General features: G+C 45.7%; 1 protein-coding gene across 1 annotated transcript; it reads left to right on the top strand.

The window, feature by feature from the left end:
* Window positions 1-2,439: 2,439 nt before the first annotated feature.
* On the top strand, window positions 2,440-7,474 carry LOC142492590 (uncharacterized). The gene is made up of 3 exons (XM_075595356.1): window positions 2,440-2,711; window positions 5,955-6,073; window positions 6,889-7,474. The coding sequence occupies exons 1-3, from the start codon at window positions 2,700-2,702 to the stop codon at window positions 7,457-7,459; spliced, it is 702 nt and encodes a 233-aa protein (XP_075451471.1). The 5' UTR covers window positions 2,440-2,699; the 3' UTR covers window positions 7,460-7,474.
* The last annotated feature ends 2,473 nt before the right edge of the window (window positions 7,475-9,947 follow it).

The following is a 9,947-nucleotide window of genomic DNA, read 5'->3' as shown; positions in this document are numbered from 1 at the left end:
CAAGAACACACACACACCTGCCCCCATCAAGAAGACACACACACCTGCCGCCACCAAGAACACACACACACACCTGCCATCACCAAGAACACACACACACCTGCCCCCATCAAGAAGACACACACACCTGCCGCCACCAAGAACACACACACACACGCCATCACCAAGAACACACACCTGCACCCACCAAGAACACACACAGACACACAAACAACTGCCCTCAGCAAGAAAACACACACCTGCCTTCAGCAAGAACACACACACCTGCCCTCACCAAGAACACACACAGCTTCACCAAGAACACACACACCTCCCCATACCAAGAACACACACACCTGCCCTCAGCAAGAACACACACTCCTGCCCTCAGCAAGAACACACACTCCTGCCCTCAGCAAGAACACACACTCCTGCCCTCAGCAAGAACACACATACACACCCCTCTCTCAGTCACTCCTCTCAATCATTCTCCCCCCTCTCTCTATCAACTCCCGCCTCTTAACCTACTCTCCCCCTTCTGACATTTCCCCTCACTCCTCCCCCTCTACCTATCCGTCTCTTACACCCCATATTTTGCTCACACACCCAATGCCCCCCTCCTCTCACCCCCCGACTTTATCCCCTCACAAAAACTCAATCCCCCACACACAACTCTCTTCACCACCCTACACCTCCCCCCCAAAAAATCACACACACACCTCCTCCCTCCTCCAAAAACACACACCTGCCCCCACGAAGAACACACACACCTGCCCCCACCAAGAACACACACACACAAACCTGCCCCCACCAAGAACACACACACACCTGCCCTCACCAAGAACACACACACCTGCACTCACCAAGAACACACACACACAAACCTGCCCCCACCAAGAACACACACCTGCCCTCAGCAAGAACACACACACACCTGCCCTCACCAAGGACACACCTTCACCAAGAACACACATATAGTGGCGACACGTTTAATTCTTACTTGGCTAGTTCCGCAAGCCGGGAGATTTCCCGGCTTGCTAGCCAAATCCCCTCGGCGTGCCGCGCATCACCGATGTGCGGTCACGCTTCATTGGGTGCCTGCGCCCCATGCGCGCATGCCCAGGGCTCCCCGAGGGAGCCCTGGTGTCCCGCGATGTGGGGGACGGCGGTGGGGGGTTCCGGGGGACCCGGCGGACCCGGAGAGGGGAGGGGGAAGCCCCGATCGGAGGACCGCTCCTCCGAGGCTTCGCCGCGCGCCCGGGACACCCCGGCGCGCGCCCGGTTACTGTCACGCCCGAGACCGGGCAAAGGTAAGAATAAACCCTGCCGCGACAGTACACCTGCCCTCAGCAAGAACACAAACTCCTGCCCTCAGCAAGAACACACACTCCTGCCCTCAGCAAGAACACACATACACATCTGCCCTCAGCAAGAAACACACAAACACTCATTTTACTTGGGGGGAGGCATCCAGTAACATTCCAGTCCTGGGAGCAGATGCTGAAGTTGGGCCCAACTTGTAGCGCTAACGGCGGTAGTAGGGTTGGAATCCGGGTCAGCAGCTGGGGACTTATACATCTCATATGCACCGGTTTGGAAATTGCTGCTCCAAGAGATTTGAAGCGCCAATTTCATAACAGTACAGATGAGACTTTTTACTTAGCCGGCTTCAAAACACACATACACACACAGTTCTCCATCAGCGCACACACTACAGCCTTTCTACCCTACATACACACACACACACACACACACACACACAAACACACTACAGCCCCGCTCCCCATTACACACAAACAGAGACCTTATCCACACACACACACACTTACACTCCTCAATCCTGTGTGCGTGTACATGCACATACACACATGCGCGTGTGTGCACACACACACACATCCACCTGCAGGCAGGGAGGAGATGGAGTCAGTGCCTAGCTGCAGGCAGGGAGGAGATGGAGTCAGTGTCTGGCTGTGGCAGGGAGGAGATGGAGTCAATGCCTGGCTGCAGGCAGGGAGGGGGAGGAGTCAGTGCCTGGCTGCAGGCAGGGAGGGGGAGGAGTCAGTGCCTGGCTGCAGGCAGGGAGGGGGAGGAGTCAGTGCCTGGCTGCAGGCAGGGAGGAGATGGAGTCAGTGCCTGGCTGCAGGCACGGGGGAGATGGAGTCAGTGCCTGGCTGCAGGCAGGGAGGAGATGGAGTCAGTGCCTGGCTGCAGGCAGGGAGGAGATGGAGTCAGTGCCTGTCTGTGGCAGGGTAGAGATGGAGTCAGTACCTGGCTGCAGGCAGGGAGGAGATGGAGTCAGTGCCTGGCTGTGGCAGGGAGGAGATGGAGTCAGTACCTGTCTGTGGCAGGGAGGGGGAGGAGTCAGTGCCTATCTGGTGCTTCCTATCCAATCACCTCCCCTGTCTCAGAGCTGCTCTCCCTCACTCTATGATAAGTGAAAACTGTTTTGCATTTCCTGCCAATGTGTCCAGTTACCAGAAATCCCAGCCCATTACTGACTGAATAATTCCAAGCACTGTGACTAATCCGAGAGCAGGAGTTCCAGTCATTCCCAAAGTATTACGCAGTTCAGCCTATAAATATTTGTATCTCTTTGAAAAACTGGATCAACAAGTTCCATAAAAACCACGGAAGTTCATTGCTATATAAACAGCTGGAGGAATATTAAGTTGATAGATACCAGACGATTCTGGTAGAGATTCCGGCTACATTCATTCACCATGCAGATTCAGGTGAGTTTTCTTAACATTTGGGTTCAAGAAATAATTCTTTAGATATCAAGGAGGTAACCTGGATATTACATAACACATGAGACTCTCATATAACTAAGAGACATTAGAAATTACTGCCATATATAAAACTCCCACTGATTCAAAATTGGTGCTTACATAAGCCCATCTTCTTGAACTTGCAACAAGATAGGCTTCATGAATGGCTCATATACACACTTTATGCTATACTGACACAATCCATTGATCTATACCCCGCTGCAATGTCTGACAGGCTGGAGCAGTAAGATCAGACATAGGGATAAGACTGTTCACAGGGTTTATAGCCATACAGTATGTGTATACCAGCAGACCTGCCTTTACACTGTGTTTTCTCTAGATGGATATTTTACTATCTATGACTGCACACTTTGTTGCTAAATGCCAAGGGCAAGCAGACATCCAAATAGTATCTAAATAGCATGTGTATATGTTCTGGGTCATGTTGCAGTACATAGGCTTTGTTACACTCTGTCAACTCTTTGACTACTGGGTGTAGCTATCTACACACTGATAGTGTGACTTAAGGTAATCAGCGCATTTACTACCTTATCAGTAGGAGCTTCATCTGTGGTACCTTATGTATATGCCTTCTGGATATATTCCATGCATCATATCACACACACTCAGGGTTTCTGTCTCCCCTGTATGTCAGGTACCTCAGGTGGGCTTTAGAGGAGCCACATACCATAAGGAACATCGGGTTACCACCACCTAATTTTAATATTTTTGCACATATACCCTATACCTCCATGTTTGTTTTCCCTATTATATGGTATTAAACTTTTTTTCTTTTGCGTCGTTTGGCACGTTAGGCTACCAGCTTGGGTTTATTTTTTGTCCCACCTATTGCTGTCCCCATAGAGTGCAATTGTGGGTTTCTTTTCTAGCTATGATTTTCATCCGGACAAGTTTTCTGTGCTCGAGAATTATAATGGGCAATTATACGTTCCCCTGAATGTTTTCAGTCTCCGTGCATACAAATAGGATTTGGTGAGAAATAGGTTATCACAGAGAACAAAGTGGGAAGTTCTGCCTCACTCCTATTTTACACAGTAATATATTTAGGTTGCTAGTATTTAACATAACGTGCTTGGACCCAAAAAGCAAATTCACTGTAAAATTCTGGAGTACAATAAAAGCATGATAGCAGATAATTCTCCATCACTGCTCTGAGTAGCACTTTAACAGACATGTTACCAGACAGATGTACTGTAGCAGGATTAATAGTCTCCAGATATGCAGGACACACATACATGTCCTGCAACCCCAGGTTAACTCGGGCGTGATATACCCAGTTAGGGGCTATACCCTTATACATCACTACTCGCAGTAAAGCGCTAGAACTCGGATAGTGTGTCGCCCTTTTGCTGATGTATTCCCTTAAATCTAAAATACAATTCTTCCCCACTCTCGTGGCACCAAACATATTTTCTAACGCCCGTACTGTAGCTATTTGCTAAGGGTGCTGACCTCATTTCCTTCCCTAATGGCTCTTACTATGGCTATCGCAGGCACCTTTAGGCTATTCGGCCCTTCTTGTCTTGATCCGTGCCCCCCTATACCTGCACCATCTGCGTGGCCTGCTCTGTCTAACTTCAAAAACTGACTTCACTGTCAGGGGTCGGATTTACACGGAGAAGATTCATAATGTCCTTAAGTAATTATCTCCCCTTCCCAACCCCAGTCTGGAATGCATGAAATTCTCAACTAACTGTCCCATGGCAGTGATAAGAGCCTTAGTGGAAGCAGGGGCATGGCCCATAGAGGAAGTAGGTTCTTCAGGGTACATCCAATTGCAGAATTTTTCTAGGGTAGTCCTCTCTCTAGCTAGGAATTCTTGGACTTTGTCTACTATAGTGTTATTTGCAATGTTGCTAGGGCCAGCGGTAGGTTTACACCCCACATTCCACATCACATGCCCCCCTCCCCACAATACTTTTAGGCATTTTAGCATGAGTCAATATCTTCATCACACATGCATAATATATATGCAGTCCTAGTATGGTTGCTCAACATTTTCCCCTGGATTTCAGCCCGTATCCCATGGTGGGCACGCACATGGACACATGGACACTCACATCATTTGTTGTATCTGGGACCATTAGGATTAGCTTTATTACAATCCATGCCATCCCGCGCCCACCATTCACTTAAAATGCACTCATGGTAATTTAGAACAAAGACGTTTGACAGGGGGCGCTATAGGGTGAATGTACTAGGGAATTTTGTAGCCATGCCTGTGTCTGACGGTACCAATGGAGAACTGATTGTGTGCATCACACCAATTAAATAAAAAAAATCTCAGCAGTGCCTCCAATTTAACCCTTCCTACTTCTAGGCCCCAAACTGATACGTTGTGCTGAGGTGGCGGCCTGAGTCCTTTTTGGGATGGGAAATAAGTACACAGTGTGTGTGGGGTAAAACTCCTTTTATATAATCACTACTCACTCTCCTGAAGCCCGTGATCCTCAGCAAAGGATCACTACACTCAGCATACAGCATACACATACAGCATACACCATATAATAATACAACAATAACGCTGTGCAGGTGTGTATTACTGTCAGAGTTACCCAATCCTGGTTATATTGGCCTTTGTGATGGTGGTGGCACACCATGGAAGCTCTTAGTGCATTAAAGTGTTGCAGGCTCATACTTCACAAAGGGGCTTCCATGCCACTTTAATTGCAACCATTGAGGGTCCCCTCCAAAAGCGCTCGATATTCCCTGCAGCCTCCCCACCTGGATCCGCTGGTCCTCTCACCACAGAATACTGCTATCACTCGGGAATCTCTCGATCAAGCTGGAAAGCATTCAGGCTCCTGCAGATCTCATCTGTCATGGGTGCCCTATCTTAGAGGCTCCTCTCCCTCTTAGTCCCACCTTTTCCACAGTCTTTGACAAAGGCTGCTGTTATACCCATGCCAGTCACATAACCACAGCCCACTGGAGAGGAACCTGCCATGGGGCAGTGTGCGTGTGTTAATTGCATCACACAGGGGTTACAAGTGAAAATAATTTATTTCATATGCTTATGCTGTCACAGAATGAATGGTTTCCTAATGCCTTTTTTTTTCATTGTTCGTTTTACTCCATGTATCATTATGATTTTGACAATTAAAATACTGTAATTACCTGTCAACTGTATCACTCATTAACATGGCTGCATTTCCAGATTGAGCTGTATAACATATCCCATTACAGGTGCAGAAATGGTTCCTTGGCTTTGCTCTGCTCTTCCTGTGGAGCGATGTCCTGACAGTATCCGGCTTTACAGAAATAGAAATAAAAAGTGTGACCGATCAGATAAACAAAATCACTGTGTAAGAAATTACTATTTTACTATTTAACAATTTTGATAAACATGTTATTGTTAGAAGGCCTGGCAGTGAACAGGTTAAGCATTATTATTATGTGTGTGCATGTGACTTCTAACAGTGTGTTTCAGATGGTTTCCTAGAATTACTTTTTTTGCACTTAACCACTATACAGCTTTCCAAAGAACAACAAGCATTGAAAAATAGATGCAGGAAAAGAGTTTAAAGTAAATAATAGATACAGGCATAATGCCATTAACATCAAATATTAAACTGTCTTCACAAACCGTAGTTTTTCAAGCTCGCCTTGAGTGGGGAAACTATATTTTGTGTATCAAAAGATTCAAGTCTAAAGATGATGTAACATGTTCAGCCAGTGACTCTGCTTTCTTTCATTTCCGTAATTGACATTATTTTTGGTACAGTCAGGTTAGGGGTATTTTTTGGGAAATAAATGTCTGCAACACTGTGTGATGGAAATGGGAGTCTCCTCTCTGCCCTGGCTAAGGAGTTACATGTAGTCTTCCCAGGTATGAGTCTGGTGGCTACAAAAGTGCCCCAAGCAGAACATTTGGTAAATATCTGCTTTGAGAACTAAGGGCAGGAGGGGAGGGGGGCGGGGCCACTATTTTATAAGGAACCTTTGTATTAGGAGCTGGCTAGTATTGATACTGTAGCCTTAGATACTGCGTCCTCTGGTTGTGTTAGTGGGAGAGGTCCCAGGCAGCGTGTTCTGAGAAACCCCCAGATGATGAGCGCAGTGAGGTCCTGTGTGTGTGGTCATCAGACTCTTCATTAATATGCTTTGTATCTAAATGCAGAAACTTCAATAAACAATACGCCTACGCTGCCAAGTTCACCCCAGCCCAATGCAACGATCTTACCGACAAAAATATACGAATCGCACTGAAAGATGAAAATGCCAAAGACTTTCTTGCGAAGCTTGGGAAATCTGAAATATATCAAGGAACAAACCTGGTGGCGGCTACATTCAGAAAATTTGATAATGTTAGAGTGCAGCATTCAGAAGCTCGTCTCCTCTTTCCTGCCAATCCTAAGGGAACATCCCCAGTGGAATCTCTGCTGAGGAACGGGCCTGCAGCAGGATGTGTGTTATTTTATACACTTAACTCTCCCTGTATAGGGGTCTGTGCCAAACCTAACGGGAAATATAACATTATAGACCAACTGAATGTGTTTTTACCATACAAAAATAGAGCTTTTGTTTACCGTGACGTCTATCATGTAGATCAAAAGAACCCAGACGTAACTGTTGTTGAGAAAGCTTGGTCAGAGATTAATAAGAAAATGCCTCTGTATCGCTGTTTTAATAAAAATTGTGTTAAGTGCTTTGATAATCATAATAAGTTTAATAAAAACTGTTTCAATTGATTGCTTGAAGTTTTTTATTATGATAATGCCACTTCCTTTTAATTACAGTTCCCTGTGTGGCATTGATAATGTCTCTCTATACTTTTCATGTAACCTGTATCATTAACTTGTATTTTATTATTGTATTCGGCAAAGTGTATCCACATGTCACACAGGTTTCCCAAAGCCTGTTCTAGTCTTAACTATTAAACTGCAGTCATCACATTTCTGGGCAGGGACCTGACAGAGCCCATTTGTACCTCTGTTACACTTATTTATCCCAGAATTGCAACACTATTGCCTATATACACAGGACGTTTATCAAAGTTTCTTGGCTGCAAAACTTTGACACAATTTACAGTAAAAAAGTTCATAGCACCAGATCAATGAAAGTACATCAATCCCATTAAATCTAATGAGATTGTTTTCTTTTAAAGAATCTGTTTCAGTTATTTTACACACACAAGAGAACTAATTAACCACTCAACCTGAGTAAAGTAAATGATACATTTGATCAAAAGGTGGTGTATAGGGAATATAACACATATAGAGAGCAATATCGGTCAAAGACAACCAAACCAAAGTACCCCATTGCCTGCACTCAACCTCATTGGTTATTACTAAATCATTTATTAATTTGACTAATTGCATTATATTATAATAGCATTAGTGAACAAGGGCAAGGGGATAATAGTATATCCTAAAGGGCTAGACAGGACCTCCTCATGTTTTCAAAAAAAAAAAAAATCTTTATTCAAACAAAATAGTGTATTTAATATACATTACAAAGTGATTGTTAAACCAAGTGTGGTGGGATATTGGACTACAAATAAAAAGTCACTTTATAAGTGGTATGAATTAGCTATCGTTAAATCACAAACTGTGACCCCAACAGAGTATCCAAATTAATGGTTAATAGGTAATAAATCCATAGTATATTTGGCTAATTAGTATGTTCAAGTTGCATACTAAAACCTTGACTTATATAGGGTAAATCAAAGTAAAGAGAAAGCTACATATCCCATTTGTCATAACACAAAAACAACATGCAGGATGCATAGATACTGTAGGTAAGACTATAAAGTAGTATATTATATTCTGTCAACCATTCGCAGCTGCATTTTAATTATCTATACAGCAATCAACAGTCAGTCCAATAATGTATCTTGTTTCTCAAATATCAAAGTTGTTTTCAGATATTGTTTCGAAATGAACAGATTGAACACATTGATTAATAGCACTAATGCTATACAATATAAGTGTTTAGCTGCAGGTTTCGGTGGTCTGTTAACGCATTTTAGAAAGATCAATGCATGCACTTAGTTACCCGTTGTGGCGAGAGGAGGGTTAATCAGGCCTAAATAAAGGTGTTATACCCGGATGATTAACCCCAACTCGCAGTGGGAATGAAGGGGTTAAAAGTATTTTCCGTGCACTGCTGTATTTGCCCTTTCCCTGCCCTCTTAACCCCAATTTGTAGGCTATTCCCTGCTTGCTGTACTAGTGTAACGTACGTGCTCGCCACAAACTGGTACCGGACCGCGGGGCTGAGGTGGGGATGCATAAACACCGACCTTAGGCCACAGAGTCAGGTCCGGAGTGCGGATTCCATAATCAGACATAGCCAGGTCAGGATTGGAGAAGGTAGGGTTAACATTATCCAGGCAGGCGGCACAGGAGCGGTGGTCGAGGAAACAAGCCAAGGTCATCAACAGGAAATCTTGGGTGAAGGTATTTCAGGGATAAGAACAGGAACTGGAAACCCAGTGCTTCAGCACAGAACGGCACCTCCTAGCCGGGTACAGCCGAGTGTGGTGGAGACCACTGGGAACAGGAACTGCAGAATCCAGTGCTTCAGCATAAAAATGGCACCCCCTAGCCGGGTACAGCCGAGAGTGGTGGAGACCACTGGGAAACAGGAACTGCCAACAGGAAGGCCACAGGAACCAGGGGTACAGACAAGCCACAGGAAACCCTGGGGACACCAGCGTAGCGGCTTCAGCATGGCGGCGAAGTCTGCCAGGAACAAGGGAAGCAGCGCCGGGGCTACTAAGCAAGAAGGCCTTGAAGCAGGGGACAGGAAGCAGGATACCAGGCACAAGGAGGTCTAGCAGGCCAAACAGGGAGTCTGTGACAAGCACAGTCACTTGCAACTTGGATTGCAAAGTCTATGTCCAGCAACTTCCTGAGAGCGGAGCAGGCACTAAATAGCACAGGAGGCCAATCAGGCCAGAGCTGCACAGGAGGCAGGTGATTGCAGAAGCAAGGAATAGTTTGTCTGGAACCTGCAAAGCTCTGGATGGATGGGCTCCAGCCAAACCCAGGAGTGGATTCCTGACATTACCCCCCCCCCCCCCCACTTCACACGAGACCTCCGGACGAGCAGAGATAGGATCTCACAGAGGTCTGGGCGACATGAAATTATTTCTGAACCCTCTGGGTATAGTTGTAGAACTGCGCCGAGGGCGTTTGTCAATGAGCGCTTTTTTCAAATGGAAAAGCAGTGGCA

This window comes from Ascaphus truei, chromosome 4, assembly GCF_040206685.1.
Source record: "Ascaphus truei isolate aAscTru1 chromosome 4, aAscTru1.hap1, whole genome shotgun sequence".
NCBI classification, from domain to species: Eukaryota; Metazoa; Chordata; class Amphibia; order Anura; family Ascaphidae; genus Ascaphus; species Ascaphus truei.
The sequence above is the reverse complement of the archived record's forward strand: the minus strand, read 5'-3'. Positions and strand labels throughout refer to the sequence as shown.